Source organism: Primulina eburnea, chromosome 10 (genome assembly GCF_022965805.1).
Source record: "Primulina eburnea isolate SZY01 chromosome 10, ASM2296580v1, whole genome shotgun sequence".
NCBI classification, from domain to species: domain Eukaryota; kingdom Viridiplantae; phylum Streptophyta; class Magnoliopsida; order Lamiales; family Gesneriaceae; genus Primulina; species Primulina eburnea.
The window spans coordinates 21,955,688-21,973,603 of NC_133110.1; the positions used below are offsets into that span (position 1 = coordinate 21,955,688).

Below are 17,916 nucleotides of genomic sequence, written 5' to 3' on the forward strand. Positions count from 1 at the left end.
ATGGTAATAGCATGTATCATCGTATCAACATATACGTGTTAAAATCTTAATTTGAATTCCGTTCATTAGCTGTGACTTTCGTATTATCATGTCATCATGTCAGTCGATGGATCCATCTACGTGTAACCGCGGTACCCGGCGGCGAGGGACATCAGCGACGGCATTACCCGCCCACTGAGCCCGGGCCTTACATGTCATCGTGTCATCGTGTTAGTCACAACTAAATCACTTCCTTCAAAACGTGTCATCATGTTCATCACTTAATTGAAAGAATGCGTATACATAATTTTTCCTTTAAACCAAGCATGCACCATAATTATCATAATAGCGTAAAAATCATCAACGTGATGCATAAACATTTTAAAATATCATAAATTTGTGCTCAGGGCGCTGACAGGACCAAAATCTCACCCCGGGTGCAAAATGACCATTTTGCCCCTAGAAACCCAAAAATTATCGTTTCAACCCTGGACTTCTAAAATTGTCCCGAAGCTTACCAAACTCCTTAAAATATCCCAAAACATTTTTATAAGTGTTCTTAGATATAAATCCCAAGCCAAAATCAGAACTTAACCGACACGTTTTAAAACTTGAAACGGAATCTCGGTTTCAAACCGAACCGACTCAAAACTCTACTAAATTCTTCCCAACCTTATACCATATCTTAACATATTAAAATGCTCCTAAAACCATGACATTTTCTCCCTAACACACGGCTAATCAATACTATAAATTTATTAACTTCTCGGTCCTATCCTATTTGTCCACCTCATGCACTTCCCTTGGCCACAACTCACGCCTATACCCTCAAATTGACGCACCACTCACGAGCCCACACACCAGGGACGTAGATCAGCATCTAAGGTACTCCACCGACTCAAACCTCCACTCCCATGCATGCCCCCACACCGCCATCTTACCCGCTAGAATCCCATCTCCTAACCCATGTTCCCTCGCTTCCACTTCACGTGTGCTGCTTCAAGGATCGAACCAGCAGAGCTAGGGTCCTCCAAGGACGTGGACCAGACCCACCAGGACTAGATCCACCGCTTGGCTCACCATAGCACCGATGGTTCTCCCCCTTACCCACAATACTAGCAAACCCGAACCCCCACCTCGATTCAACCCTTCGTCTCTACTACTCACAGCAAGCAACGTTCCGTGTTGTCTTCAGGATCACCCTCAATGCCTTTAACAATCTCTTAACAGCCGTAGGTCGCAGCCCCTTGCACAAACTAGGGAAAAACGTGAGTATAATGAAAAGAATGCATAATATGGATGAAAGTCGAAACTTTTCTTCATGATCTTGGACAGATCGAGTTCCTTCATGCATAATACATACAAATCAAATATATACAACATGAGTGATGCAGCAAAGGTGATACAAAGCATGCCTGGAATGATGCACAAACACGAGGCCGGAGGAAATTCTTTTTCAAGAACAAGAGCCAACCGATGGGGCCTAGCAGTAAATGATGAAACCAAGGAACTAATGAATTCTGAAAGGGTGTCGGCTGGTTGGTGGGGTAAAATCAGGTTTAGGGTTAATTGGGTGATTAGGGCCTAATTATATAGATAATAATTAGTGCATGGGCTATAAAAATACATTTTAAAACTTAAAAAAAAAGGTTTTAAGCCCAACAAGCTTAAAAATAATCCCATTAAATCCAAACGCATTCCCGAAAAATATTTCGTATTGAAAAGATTTCGAAAATATTAGCCGAACCATTAAAAAGTCCCCCGATTCGATAAAGTTTGCGTACCGTTAAAAATTAAAATCCTGTGGGTAAAAATACCCAAAAAAATTCCCATTTTCGAAAAATAACTTAAAATGCTTTAAATTAATTTATAAAAATAAATCGTGTAATAAAATAATTTTCCTGAAAATTCTCCGGTCTCCGATCCTTGTTCGAGTGTGAAATGCACCTAGAAACCCTAATGCGTGAACTTTTAAAATTTCATGAATTAAAACCTATCATGAATGAATTATGCATAAAATGCATAAAATAATTTAAATCCATAATTTAAATAAAAATCCTAGATTGTATGAACTTTAAATAAACAATGAATTAAAACACAATTAATGAAATAAACATGCATTTAAAGCTTTAAAATAATTTAATAAAATACCAAAGAAATTTAATAACTTGCATGCATGTGGTTCACGTGGACTTTCAAATTTTCTGGACATTACAATCTTCCCCCCTTAAATTGAATTTCGTCCCCGAAATTCGCTTATCCTCGATAATCAAAGAGTTTAGACCCTTAATTCTAGAATCTCAATAGTTCACGCTTCCGTTGCGCTACTTCGATAAAATAAGTGTTAAGCTGTCCTTACGGCTCCTCAATACTAATTAAATTTTGCCTACCAAAATTCTCGTTTGCGAATTGCAACTTAAAGCAACTTATAGTGACTTAGTTCTATTTCTCTATGTCCTTGAATTTGGACTTTTCTCAATATTCCCAATATTAGAAATGACCGTCCAAACTTATTGGATCTTACTTTCTTACACTATACCCAGGATGTTCATTGACCTACTACCTTAGCATTTAGGTAGTTCAACTTAGGAAACCTTAGTCCCAAGAGTTAATGACCGACTGCTATCCTCGGTGATACACTTAAAAGTTAAACCTTATCTTAACCTCATAATAAAATTAGCCTAAGATCATTGGATCAATTCTTTATATTACGGCATTAAACTTACGTAACTTAACTATTTACAAGTATACACCAAATATAAAATTGTTGCAAATCTTAAATTCGAGTAACGTTAATCCATAAAATCCAAAATATACAACACCGATCTTCTACCTAAATAATAGAACCATTCTAGTATCAATTACATACTTAAACTATTTCCTTTCCAATTACAATATAATTGAGGCCTAAGTCTCTTAGACTTTCCTCCTTGAAACGAATGTTGCATTCTTACGTATCCCTAATTTTTAATTAATATTAGTGTATAAAACTTAATAAGTTATCACATGGTAGCCTTAGACTAACTCTAATAAATCAACTTCGCTTATAACCCCTAGAATTCTAGAACTCCCACATCAAGATTTTTATATTTCTTACTCGATAAAAATATTAACATTCGTCCATTGGTAACCTAAATTGAATACAACTAGTTCCATTTTGTTTTTATTTCACCCAAAATTTTCGTATTAACACATATCCCATAAATTTGAAATTCAAACTTACTCAACCCAATTAGTTTTGGATAACATAATTTCAACACACATATCCACTTAAATCTCAAGTTTCTTAATGACTTTCAAAAATTCCTTATGACGTGGTGTCTAACTCCCTTCTTACATACGTCTGCCGAGTAATCTAACCAACAATCGTACCCAATTTTCTAGGAAACTTTAACCCTATCACAGGTATAATTTTAACTCTTAAAATTATGATTAAAACTTATGCTACATCAAACCTTAAGTCCCCAAAATAAGTTAACTTACTGTCAAATCTTATAACTTAACTAATTGCTCAACTTTATCTTAAATTGTTGTCGCTCTAGATTCTTAATTTGCCACATCACTATTCCATTAACACTTAGATTTTCATGCCAAATATTGATTCATCCTACGATGCTTTGATTATTATTCCTTATAACATCATAACCCAGATGTTTCAAAGTTCTAAATATCCTTCCAGCCTAAATCACCAAAAATTTCTATCTTTTAAACCATTCAATTCTAACTTACTGCTAAATTAGTCCCCCAAATTTCTTAAAATTGCAACATTAATTCTTAATTTCTCAAAAACTATCCAATTTTTCCTAAATTCCCTAATAACCCAAAAGTTCTCGGTGTTCCTAATTCCATTTTATAGATTCCTCGTAACATAAATTTCAATAATTTTACGCTAATTATACCCAAAATCAATTCTCATAATCTCAAAAATTACTCATTTAGACCAAGTGTTCCTCAAAAATTCGAATTTAATCCTCAAAAATTTTGGAATTTGTAGTTTGCTCCTTAAAGTTCTCGAACTTTACAGTTTTAGCCCTACAATTCTTCGAAATTTGCATTATTGCCCCCATAAAATTTTCCACCTTTGCCTCATTAAACCTTTAAATTCTCGGAACTTAGAATTTAATCCCAAAAATCGATAAACCCGAAAATAGTCCCTAAGAATTTTATTCTAGCACTTAGGTCCTCAAATTATTGGTTATTACAATTAGGTCCTTAAGATTCTCAATTCATACAATTCAATTCTTAAATCCAACTAGGTAGAGCATGCATCCTAAATAAATTCTACGTTTTACACTTCCAAAGATCGTCGTAGTCTTCGAATCATTATTCTTTACATGAAATCCTCAAAAATTAATTCAACTAGTAACCATGAACCATCAGTAATTTCTTAGAAGATCTACAAGTCCTAAGAGCATTCATAATCTTCAAGATTAACTTATGATCCAAAAAATATAACATCAGTACTGCTAATCCAAAAATCAATATAGACAATCCATTTTCAACCTTTCCTAATGCCCAAACGCAAAATTCTTATTCACGTCCAATTCCACCACAAAGCCAGCATGCATGAAAATCATATAATTTCTCATTTCATGTCGCAACATGCAAAAAAAATTTTAAAGCATCTAATCTCAAAATATAACAACATATACACATGCCTCGTAAAACGTATATCATGTAGACATGCAGGTGATAGCATTAAAATATTGAAAACATGTAAAATCATACAACTTACAGACTTGAGGCTTGAAGAATGAGCAGCAGAAGCTGGCGGTGGCACAACCCTATACAGGACCCTGGCTCTGATACCAACTGTAACGTCTACTAGTTTTAAAAGTGCGGAAATATTTATTTATTTTTTTTAAAAGCTCGCAATTACAAAATAACACTTAAAAATAATCATATTCATTTGCCAACAAGAATATCGCAGTTTAAAAATAATTAACGTTATACAAAATCAACGTAAACGTAAATGTGTAAAAATCGTAATATCATCAACATATAAAAATGTTTAACTCCTCTCAATCTCATAAATAAATATGCGGAAAAATAATGGTCCTCGGGTCGTGTCACCGCACATCCCGCCTGCCTACCCAGTCTTCGGCACCTCCGATCCCTTGATCAAAATGACACCTGCATCACACACGCCTAGTGAGTCTAAAGACTCAACACACATGTACCAGTAATAACAAGTACACATACGTAGCACACAGCAGTGAAAAATAACATAATCAACATACATTTCATGAGCTTAAAAACATGAACATAAGCGTGTCGTGTAAAATCGTAACTTGTCAAAACATGTCTCATCATGTTATCATATCATATGCGTAACTGTGACCTGTCAAAACATGGTAATAGCATGTATCATCGTATCAACATATACGTGTTAAAATCTTAATTTGAATTCCGTTCATTAGCTGTGACTTTCGTATTATCATGTCATCATGTCAGTCGATGGATCCATCTACGTGTAACCGCGGTACCCGGCGGCGAGGGACATCAGCGACGGCATTACCCGCCCACTGAGCCCGGGCCTTACATGTCATCGTGTCATCGTGTTAGTCACAACTAAATCACTTCCTTCAAAACGTGTCATCATGTTCATCACTTAATTGAAAGAATGCGTATACATAATTTTTCCTTTAAACCAAGCATGCACCATAATTATCATAATAGCGTAAAAATCATCAACGTGATGCATAAACATTTTAAAATATCATAAATTTGTGCTCAGGGCGCTGACAGGACCAAAATCTCACCCCGGGTGCAAAATGACCATTTTGCCCCTAGAAACCCAAAAATTATCGTTTCAACCCTGGACTTCTAAAATTGTCCCGAAGCTTACCAAACTCCTTAAAATATCCCAAAACATTTTTATAAGTGTTCTTAGATATAAATCCCAAGACAAAATCAGAACTTAACCGACACGTTTTAAAACTTGAAACGGAATCTCGGTTTCAAACCGAACCGACTCAAAACTCTACTAAATTCTTCCCAACCTTATACCATATCTTAACATATTAAAATGCTCCTAAAACCATGACATTTTCTCCCTAACACACGGCTAATCAATACTATAAATTTATTAACTTCTCGGTCCTATCCTATTTGTCCACCTCATGCACTTCCCTTGGCCACAACTCACGCCTATACCCTCAAATTGACGCACCACTCACGAGCCCACACACCAGGGACGTAGATCAGCATCTAAGGTACTCCACCGACTCAAACCTCCACTCCCATGCATGCCCCCACACCGCCATCTTACCCGCTAGAATCCCATCTCCTAACCCATGTTCCCTCGCTTCCACTTCACGTGTGCTGCTTCAAGGATCGAACCAGCAGAGCTAGGGTCCTCCAAGGACGTGGACCAGACCCACCAGGACTAGATCCACCGCTTGGCTCACCATAGCACCGATGGTTCTCCCCCTTACCCACAATACTAGCAAACCCGAACCCCCACCTCGATTCAACCCTTCGTCTCTACTACTCACAGCAAGCAACGTTCCGTGTTGTCTTCAGGATCACCCTCAATGCCTTTAACAATCTCTTAACAGCCGTAGGTCGCAGCCCCTTGCACAAACTAGGGAAAAACGTGAGTATAATGAAAAGAATGCATAATATGGATGAAAGTCGAAACTTTTCTTCATGATCTTGGACAGATCGAGTTCCTTCATGCATAATACATACAAATCAAATATATACAACATGAGTGATGCAGCAAAGGTGATACAAAGCATGCCTGGAATGATGCACAAACACGAGGCCGGAGGAAATTCTTTTTCAAGAACAAGAGCCAACCGATGGGGCCTAGCAGTAAATGATGAAACCAAGGAACTAATGAATTCTGAAAGGGTGTCGGCTGGTTGGTGGGGTAAAATCAGGTTTAGGGTTAATTGGGTGATTAGGGCCTAATTATATAGATAATAATTAGTGCATGGGCTATAAAAATACATTTTAAAACTTAAAAAAAAAGGTTTTAAGCCCAACAAGCTTAAAAATAATCCCATTAAATCCAAACGCATTCCCGAAAAATATTTCGTATTGAAAAGATTTCGAAAATATTAGCCGAACCATTAAAAAGTCCCCCGATTCGATAAAGTTTGCGTACCGTTAAAAATTAAAATCCTGTGGGTAAAAATACCCAAAAAAATTCCCATTTTCGAAAAATAACTTAAAATGCTTTAAATTAATTTATAAAAATAAATCGTGTAATAAAATAATTTTCCTGAAAATTCTCCGGTCTCCGATCCTTGTTCGAGTGTGAAATGCACCTAGAAACCCTAATGCGTGAACTTTTAAAATTTCATGAATTAAAACCTATCATGAATGAATTATGCATAAAATGCATAAAATAATTTAAATCCATAATTTAAATAAAAATCCTAGATTGTATGAACTTTAAATAAACAATGAATTAAAACACAATTAATGAAATAAACATGCATTTAAAGCTTTAAAATAATTTAATAAAATACCAAAGAAATTTAATAACTTGCATGCATGTGGTTCACGTGGACTTTCAAATTTTCTGGACATTACAAATATTATTTTGTTTTGTGTGCAAGTTTTTTAAAATTAGGGTATCATGAACAATTCCATAAATCAATATCATATTTTATAAAAACTTAATGGGCAATATTTTAACTCAATTAAAATATAATTTAATTATTAAAGCTCATTTGAACTTTAATAAATTAGAATGATGTGTTTATACTCTTACAAGTCCATCATCCATGCTCTCATTAATCTCATCATAATCTCGATCGGTGATCAAATATCATTGATGTGACAATTTCAACTTGTTTGTTATTATGATGCACAATTTAATTTCAAGATCACCGATTTTTAAATAAGGCAGGTGCACACCTTTCACTGTTTTAGCAGTCATGCTCTAAACTTTCTATAAGCTTTTATAAACTTTATTTATAAGTTTATCGATTGATCATGTCAAACTTATTTCTTATAAAATTCATTGAATTTATTATCTCAACGTTTTCTACGAATTCAACTCCTTGAATTTATTATATCGATGGGAACAAGTAAACCAGTGCTTGCGTGACCCTTAATGGTTCAGAGATACCGCTAGCCGTGCGTTCACAACTCTTTGTGATTCAGAACATAATCCTTTATTCGGGCTTATCCTAATTTGCCCCATTCTATGTATCAACCATTGATCATGTGAATATCAGAAATCATATTTCTGATTAACCCCATCGAATCATGATAAGAGCGTCTAATAGCATCGCCACATAATTCCCTAGGTATCACTGATAGTGCCTGCAAGAACCAGTTGATTATGATTAACGTACAGTACGGTCCCTTCATCTCATATATCCCGATCGAATCTGCAACCATTGGTTCATCGAGGGTTATATAATAATTCGATAACTATGTGATAAACATAAATAGTGGCATCGCATGTACTGTTGGAGAACTCTTTCTCTAACATACATCTCATACTCTGGCCAGAGATTCCACGCACTATAATTTCATCAGATCACATAGGATATCTACACCCGCAGGTGAGCGGTGAATCCCTGACTACAATGCACTGGCTCCTACATGTGTCGCAACCGTACCCAATCTCGCCACCTAATGACTCTCCTGGAGCCGGTAAACAAGTCAAAAACACAGCCCTAGCATATAGAGCCTCAATGTTGTCCCGGGTCGTAAGGACTAATGGTGTACAATCATAATCACGGACTTATCCTCTCGATGAATGATAACCACTTGGAAAGTTCGAGGGAGTATTGTTCGATATAATCATCATATGACTATCCATCTGAATGTTTAGATATCTCTATGTCCTCACCAAGAAATGTGGTACACAACATCACAGATGCTATTCTCGAGCTCAAGCGACCTTTATCCATATTTTAGGCGGCTAAATGACTAGGAACGAATTTATATTATACAGTGTTTACAAATGAGTTTTAACATCGAATTACGATTCATTTGAATTAAAGTATAATCAAGGACTTTATCTATGCTGATTGTATGGGTATACAGATAAAGTAAAACGAGACCATAAAAATTTATATTATATTAAAATAAAGATTGTTTATTACACTTGAGTCAATAGATTCCCTAGTCAACCGTTGGCTTGTAGGACATCTACTATAAGAGAATTAATGTTAAGGGACCGATAACATTATAAATTCATAAATTGATTTAACTATTGACCCACACAGTTACATACACTAAATACGAGGCGTATATGTTGCATGCTTGTAAATTTTTGTATTTGTGAAAATTTATTTGGAGCTTAATCATATTTTTGACTAATTTGATTTATATTAAAATAAAGATAATATCATAACACTGTAATTTGATGAGGGGCCAACTACAATTTGGTGGGAGGCATTGAATAGTAACAACATTTGGTGAAACCTATTTTAATTTTAAAATTGTCTTCTCTCATGCATTTGACTCTAAGACATATTTAATTTTGTAGAAAATAATCACATTTTAATTAAATGGCAAATAATATATATATATATATATATATATATATATATATATATATATATATATATATATATTATAATACACATATATATGTTACACGGATTGTGTGCCGCGCTGTTGCTTGTATATATTATAGGTCGAAACAATAGGAAAAAAGAAAAATACATTCACAGCAAACATATATGCAAAATTGTATGTGACTTTATCGATCAACAGTATTAAACTCTTTTTCCTGCATTAAGATCATCAGCAATGATCGCTATAATATCACACAAAAGATTCAACTTCAAATCATCCCCAGCTACAGGGGATTTATAGGGGCTCTTGAACAAACTCTCACAATATTGACCCGCTTCAGCAGTTATTTCGGCGTGCACGCGAAGATCACGATACCGCTCGCCGTCCAAATCATCCGATACCATTGCCAAACTACGTATAACAGTGACATAGGCGTTTTCACACAGGCCCAGAAAGCCTTTTAGCATAGGATCAGTTGCTGAAAGCAAGGAGTTATGAATCTTCATCTGTGTATGTGTCGCAAGAACTTGCGCGGTGCCGATGGCAATTCTTCCGAGCAATGGGTAATCGGCAAATCTTGTGCGTGAGTTTGAACCAAAATCGTATAAGCAAAACTTTTCATCTTTGCATCGACGACATACTTCTTGGAGGGGTAAACCATTGGTTGTTGCAAAGAGCAAACCGTTGGTAACAAGAATTAGATGAATGAAAAAGATTACTTTGGCAAGAGAAAATGCCATTTTCTTTATTTGTGATTGTGTGACTGAGATTGATTTACGCATACATATAATAAAAATGTAGCGTTTTTTGGAATGTTTAATTTCCCTAAACTTAAAAAAGGATAAAACAGATACGTAATAAACTTAAATTGAACATGAGATATATTAATAACAGGAATGGAAGATAGAATCTTGGCCTACATTTCACCTCCCTTCCAAGTTATTTGTTATACTAGATTGATATTTGGTGCTGTCTTATATATCTCCGTAACCGTAAAACTTCTAAAAAAATGAAAACCCATTTAAGAGAGATATTCAGAATCTTTTTATCCCAGAAATTATGATAAAAATATTCGGGTAAAAAAAAGCTACTTTAGGAATACAATTAAAATATTGTTATTACACAAAGTTTGCATTCAAGAACCACAAAATTTATACTTGCAACCACATAGCATTGGCAGGTCTAAAACATTTTAAAATCTTATGATATAAACTTCTTTAAACCTCAAAAAGCAACGTAAACACAACGATACAGCCATGAGAGGGGAACTTTCGATCACTACGTTAATCACACACATACAACATATCTAGACATTGGTACCGATCAGTTTCTGTTAGTTTCTATCAAAGGAAAAAATAACAGCATAAAGCAAGCAGGTTTTATTTCTCACTTAGAACAAAATATATAAGAAATTCCGACCCAACCTACAAGAATAGTTTGTGCAACACTAATAAATGTCTAATTCCAGGGACTCGGAAGCCTGCCATCTCTGAAAACGGAAGTGCCACCTGATGCTGCAGGTGAAGGAGAGGAGGCTATGTAACTTGTTCCTGTGACAGAGACCGAAGAATGTACTTGCCCAGCAGGTGCAAATCGTGAAGGACTGGGACTACCAGCAACCCCCAGCGAGTTTCTATGAGTTAGAGGTACCTGCTAGGACAAAAACGAATTTATCTGCTCCATGCCTAAATCAAAACAACATAACATGTCCCTATATTGTTCATTGCAAAAGCGAAAACTATAATATATATCTTGTAATAGGGGGCTCAATTTTCAAAAAAGCACTATTACATGAGCATGTGCAAACGGATAAGGGGGTAAAACAGTAGTCTCTAAAACTAATGAGACACTTACCACGTTAGGGGGAGGCTTCCGCTGTTGACAATCTGACGATGGTGAAGTGCTGCTCATGCGTGGCACATTGCGAGGATGGATATTATGATTTAACACATCATCAGATTCTCCTCCATCCAAATCACCACAAGGAATTCTATCTGAGACCATTTTAGGGGTGTTAACCCTTGACATTGACCCTGTATCAGTCGTGGTATCTACTTGTAGTGGAAGAGGAGGACGACCAGAGGTTCCTTGCATACTATTCTGTCTCTTTAACTGTTCTTCTGCAGTCAGAATCTGTCACCACATTCCACTGCATGAGTATGACTATTTCAAGTATAAAAAAAAACAGAGGCAGTACGATTAGAAAAAGCCAAAGAGCATCCAGAATATCTATCCTTCGCAACACCAAGAAAATTTGTGTTACCTGTTTCAGCACTTGTACTAAACTATGTTTTCTCTCATTCAAAATTTCCAATTTCTCCTCGATCTCCTTCCGTCTTTTCTCTTTATCATTTATAGCATCTTCCGGTTTGACTCTCTAAAAAGAAGAAAAGAATATGACAAATATTGACTGCAATATTGAGAAGTAAAAGACAAGTGTGTAATCAGTAATATACTAGAATAAATATTAGAGCTATCTTTTATTCGAGATTTATGTGAACCAAGACTGTCAAATTTAAGGTCAAAAGGCTCAACTCCAACAGCGCGGATGATTTAAAACACGGACTTACCTGCCTGATACTCAACAACTACTTGTGCAATAGACTTTAAAATTAGGTGGTATTTAAACGTTCAATATATAAATCAATCTCCCACGCAAAGACCCAGCCCCCTGCCCCAGTCCTCCCCCTTAACAGCAAGCCAAAAAAAAAGAAAAAAAAAGAGAAAAAAAAGAGGAAAATAGAATCTTTTAATATCAGTCCACAGTTCAGGTTTATTATTTCAAAAATGATGCTTGTCCTTCAAAGCTAAAGTTCAAGCCCAAAATACCTAAACGATTAAAAAAGGCAGCATTTGGCTTCAGTCTTCACATTTAAATGATGATCATATCATCGTACATGTCTTCATCCTAAAATCAATATTTCAACTATCTTGGCTAGGTCTTTAAAATCAAGAGTATAAGTATATTGCAATAAGTGACACAACACACTGTCCATGTCCCAAAATGCTCATCCAACAACCTATAAGAATTCTCAATTTGTATTTTCCCATGTATGTGATTAGGAAAAACAATTTTTATAATGGAAGTGAACTGCCTAATTTTAAACTAAATGAAGAACGAAAAGTGCTTATACTGAGATGCATACAACTTCTGCGATTTTCCAAGCATGCATTATAAATCATCTTCAGCAAAAATTATGCACACCCTGAAAAGAATAGTTAAAACTCATTATCGAAAATTTGGTTAGATATACATTAATCTCATAACAAATCAACGCGAATCCATCCCAATTGATATCCCATATACAGCATATCAACACAATTTCCTATCTCCTGTAGACTACACTTTTTTGCCACCACAAATTTCACGTCATGTTTAAGCGCTGTATATACAAAATCCATCACAATCACAGATCTTCTCACGAGAAACTTATCTTACATTTATCGCAGAAACATCATCCACCAACAACACATGCATTTAAACTTACAACGGTGATAAATGTGATCTCCACTAGACCTCCTACATGCAAAATTTCATAACAGACCCCAAAGATTGGCATATTCACATAATTTAAAAGTCAATAGAAGATAACTACATTAAAAAAAAATCTCAAAAAAAAGATCAGAACTTCAGTACCTCGTCCTCCGGATTATTAACAGCCTCAGTTTTGTCCTCATTCTTCCCAGTTTCCTCATTCTTCTCCTCCTCCTCCACTATCGCGTCACTCTTCTCCACCAATTCCATCAAAGCATCCTCATTCACCTCCACGTCCTTCGCCCCAATCACATCCTTCAAATCCTCCTGCCGTGGCAATTCAGGTCCGGTACTGGGATTATCAGTGTCTCCATGACCTCCATCGCGATTATTGTCCAAATCATTATCCTTCGGGATTGGATCTGGCCTAAAATTGATAGGGGTGAAATTTGAGGAAGGGGTAGGGATTGAAGCCGGGGTAGCGTGAGTGGAAGATCGGATGCGGGCGAGGGCTCTGGACCGGCGGCGGAGCAGGATTTTGAAGTCCTTGAGTGAGATGTTGGTGGTGGGGCGAGGCCACCGGCGGGGTACGTCGGGCACTTTGTGCAGGTTCCCCTTGTACAGCGATATTGCCACCATCTCCAATGGCGAGCGAGGTTAAGAAAAAATTACTGATATGTGTATAGTATTATACGACAATTTAAATGAAAAATAAAAAAAATTCCAAAAAATTAAAAATAAAATATTAAAACTAAAAATTGATAATATATAAAATCAAAATCACAAAAAACAAACACATAATATCATAATAATAATTTTCCGTACAAATCTTCTATCTTTATACAAATAAATATTTTATCACATCAAACAAGAGAGATTATCTAAATACCATCGAACCATATTATCAGATATCTTGTTTTTATTTAAAACAATTGAAAAATTAAAATTAAATATGTAACATCTATTGCTCTTAAACTTCTACTGAAATATATATATATATATATATATATATATATATATATATATATATATATATATATATATATATATATATATGAGTGGGTCTCATGTGAGACCGTCTAATGGATCTTAATCTGTAAGACGGGTCAACCCTACCCATATTCTCAATAAAAAGTAATATTTTTTCATGGATGACCCAAATAGAGATTCGTCTCACAAAATACGACCCGTGAGACCGTCTCATACAAGTTTTTGTCATGATATATATATTAAAGGCAAAAACTTCTGTGAGATGGTCTCAAGGGTCGTATTTGTGAGACTGATATCTTATTTGGGTCATCCATGTAAAAATATTACTTTTTATGCTAAGAGTATTACTTTTTATTGTGAAAATGTGTAGGGTTGACTCGTCTCACGGATTAAGATCCGTGAGACGGTCTCTCATGAGACCCACTCTATATTAAAAGCTTTGACCGAAAAAACCGAAATACACACGCTCATAAAAATGTAAATAAGTTAATCATGCGTTTTATAATTCATCCAGTCACTGACTAGAAACGTATCTGCAGTTACACGAAATCTTAAAATGTGACATCATCGAGGAGTTACTGTTTAACAAAAGAACACCAACAAATATCTAAAATTCTGGCCATCACCAGAGCATAAACGAAAATAAAAAACATGTGAAACCACCGTTTAAAACCCCTGACTCCAAAACATAATATGCAAAAGAATGCAAGGTCATCGGGTTACAAAGTACACCCCCAACTCCACCTACTCAGTCTCCACATCCTCATGATTACCTGCATCAATCACACCTAGTGAGTCTAAAGACTCAACACTCCTGAACCGTAATAACAAGTATATATACATATCAAGCAACAATGAAAAGTACTGTAATTAACATAAGATTCATGATCTTGAAAAGTATAAACATAAGCATAAACATATTCATTTTAGATCATGTCATATCGTATCAACATATACGTGTTCATTTTTCTTTATTGAGTTCAGGTCATTAATTGTGACTTTCATATCAGCTCTAAATCGATGGATCCATCTACGTATAACCACGGTACCAGGCGACGGGGACATCATCGACAGTTTTACCAGTCCACTGAGCCTTGGCCTTACATGTTCGTGTTCGTATTAGTCACAAACAACTCATTTCCTTCGAAAACATGTCATCATATTCATCACTTGTAAAACTCATGCATATACATACCTCTTCTTCAAACCAAGCATGGAACGCGTTTCTAACATTAACATAAAAATCCATATTCATTATCAACCTATACATTTTAAATATTCATGAACAGTTGTCAGGGTACTCTGCCAGGACTGCTCACAAATTCAGTTGCAAAAATGATATGTTCCCAATCACACTTATCAAACGACTTAAAAACATAATTGTAACTATTTCTTAGACGTAAACTCGAGCTCAAACTTTAAATTCTATAATTCGTTTAAAACTTAGACCGGTGTCCTCGTTTTATCCCGAACTTAACCAAACTTAAACCATATTTCGAAGGCTCCCAACCAAACCCTGTATGACCCAATTAAACCGCCAACAACCTTGCACACAATGACATATCAACACCCAAAACGATCCATGCTCATCAAAATAAAAACTCTCAAGCGCAGGACTAGGGCCTAGGTGTTGGCTGAGTAGCGCTGCGGCGCTTGTAAGCGCCTAGGTGCCATGCATCAGCGCTGCGACTGTAGTGCTCAAATTCAGTACACGTATAACCCATGCATTTATCTAATTATTAAAGCTCTTATTTAATTTTAAAATGAGTCTCAGTGGTGCGAGATTTATTTAAATGCATTATTTTAAATTATTTACGTTTATGTGATGCACGTTAAATGTTTTTTGAGTTTCATGGTTCAGGCGATTATTCGAGGCGGGATCGAGGAAAAGACCGGCGACGATTTTTGGCAAAATTTTAACGTGGTATTTTTAATTTAAGTTAATGATGGGGTATTTTAAATAATTTATTTATTTTCAGCAATTTTAAAGCCTAAATTATTTATTTAGGAATTTTAGAGTTTTAAAACTTTTGAAGTTTGGTAGTTTGCAATTTATTTTAAATTATGGGATTTAACTAAAGTTAGAGGATGGTTAGTATTTTTAATTAGTTGTTATTATTAATTAAGAAAATTTTTCTCCTAAAACACTAATCACACGCACACACATTTTTACACCCACTAAAGATCGGTACAAACACACACACACACTTCACTATTCAGAAATTTTATCTTTTTTGAGGAGAAAACCTAGGGTTCTTCCTCATACAGCAGCCGCCCCTTCCTCTGATTATTTCCAGCGAGTTTTCGGCATTTTCGTTGCAAGAAAATAGTGCCACGATCGTCCCAGATGAAGCCTCGCTTCCTTCCCGCTTCGGTATCGTTGTTTTGGTAACGTTAAAGATTCAAAGACACGTATATTCTGTTATTTCTGCATCGATCTCGTTATATTATGCGTTGTGTTGCTATTTATGCGTAAAAATACATGTGTGATGTATAGAAGTTTGAGCAATGATGTTTGGATAAATTGTGAAACGGTTTTTGGATCAGACGTTTTTACTGTCTTTTCAAAAACTGCGATTCGGTCGTGATTTTGAGAAACATTTGAACATGAAAATTGTAGAACTTTTCGATACCTTCGATTTTATATAAAATTCGAAATATTTAGATAAAAAATTGAGTGAGTTATGACCGTTTTCGTGGGACTGCTCAAACTGCGTTTTCTGAAAATTATGTTAGTGATGTGTTCTTGAAGTTATTTGTTGCAGGCTTCGTTGGGCATCGCCAGGCTTGGGCTACAGCATTTAGATATGTTATGGGATGTATTTAGATGTTATTTGGTTGTTTGTTTGGGTCGGGATTGGCCTGGGATGTAATAGAAGTCGTAGGAAGCGAAACGATGTCGAATTACGTGTTATTGTTGTATTGAAGTTACTTGTCGATACTTGGGGACGTTTGGGGTATTTGTACTGGTTGAATCAGTTTAATAGCATCCTAGGATGAGTCTCAAGGTGTTGGTTCGTGGTCCTTAGGCTTGGATTGAAAGGGTGAATGATTATGTTAGTGAATTTTCGTGAATTTCCAAATACAAAGGGTACTCGGACCCCTTCCCGGACCCCGGCACGGAGTCCGTGTCCGTTTTCCTTCAAAAATACGAAATTCCAGTGCCTACCCGGACCCATACACGAACCCCTACACAGGGTCCGTGTACCCCCTTCTTTAAAATTTTTTTTTTTTTAGAATTTGCTTCGGGGTTCTATATCATGGTTTAGTACGATGGTTAAAATTTATTTATGTAAAAATATAGGATTTGTTTTGGGGTTCTATATCATGGCTTAGTACGATTATTAAACGAGGTCAAGTCTCGAGTGATATAGAATGTCTCAAGCTATTTATTTACTTCGGTGGCGAGCACAATTTACCTACGTATAAGTTATGGAAGTTAAGTGTTTGAACTTATAGTAGTATGTGCAGCAGTAGTCCCAAGCGAGATCCAACGAATCCCTCAACGTCAAGTAAGTATGTTCGACGTGCAAAGAAAATATTTTTAAGTTTTTGAGGTATGCTAAATGTCTTGTGACCAACTGTGTATGGGATTGGAAAGCAGTAAAGCATGACCAGGGACCAATCCACCCCGTTAAATCATGAACGAGTTTAGATCAGGATTGGAAAGTGTTAAAGCATGAACGGGGACCAATCCACCCGTTAAAGCATCAACGGGGATCTCATGTATGTGGCAGTGGATTCTTCCCTGTCAGTCCAGTACTGTGGTTTAGTCTGATCAGGGGTAATTATGTATGGGTCATTTGCTTTGAAACATGCCTCTACGCAAATTTACGAAGTTTATGTATGTTCAAGTATTTCCGAGTATGCAAACATGTTAAGAAAAGTTTTCACATTATGGCACGTCTATGTTATGTATGTATGTTCAAGTTTAGTGCAAGTTCAAGTTTCAAGTATGTATGCTCTATTTTAAATTCGCA

At 35.8% G+C, this 17,916-nt stretch overlaps 2 protein-coding genes across 3 annotated transcripts; both read right to left on the reverse strand.

The window, feature by feature from the left end:
* Positions 1–9,671: 9,671 nt before the first annotated feature.
* LOC140802794 (pectinesterase inhibitor-like) lies at positions 9,672–10,211 on the reverse strand. The gene has a single exon (XM_073158419.1). It carries the CDS (start codon positions 10,209–10,211, stop codon positions 9,672–9,674), a length of 540 nt encoding a protein of 179 aa, XP_073014520.1.
* Positions 10,212–10,723: 512 nt separating this feature from the next.
* On the reverse strand, positions 10,724–13,608 carry LOC140803221 (uncharacterized). Of its 2 annotated transcripts, none has more exons than XM_073158963.1 (4): positions 13,109–13,608; positions 11,735–11,848; positions 11,326–11,604; positions 10,724–11,121 (listed from the first exon to the last, which is right to left on the reverse strand). In XM_073158963.1, the coding sequence occupies exons 1-4, from the start codon at positions 13,583–13,585 to the stop codon at positions 10,930–10,932; spliced, it is 1,062 nt and encodes a 353-aa protein (XP_073015064.1). In that variant the 5' UTR covers positions 13,586–13,608; the 3' UTR covers positions 10,724–10,929. The 2 variants fall into 2 exon arrangements, with proteins under 2 accessions (XP_073015064.1, XP_073015063.1); XM_073158962.1 differs by having other exon boundaries at positions 10,724–11,124.
* Positions 13,609–17,916: the final 4,308 nt, after the last annotated feature.

What these genes read in the sequence shown, in the direction of transcription:
- LOC140802794 (XM_073158419.1), bottom strand. Translation starts at nt 10,211, where the DNA reads ATGGCATTTTCTCTTGCCAAAGTAATCTTTTTCATTCATCTAATTCTT.
- LOC140803221 (XM_073158962.1), bottom strand. Translation starts at nt 13,585, where the DNA reads ATGGTGGCAATATCGCTGTACAAGGGGAACCTGCACAAAGTGCCCGAC. An exon ending in TTAATAATCCGGAGGACGAG is followed by an intron (nt 11,849 to 13,108) that starts GTACTGAAGTTC and finishes TCTTCTTTTTAG; the next exon opens with AGAGTCAAACCGGAAGATGC. An exon ending in GGAAGCCTCCCCCTAACGTG is followed by an intron (nt 11,125 to 11,325) that starts GTAAGTGTCTCA and finishes TTTTTGTCCTAG; the next exon opens with CAGGTACCTCTAACTCATAG.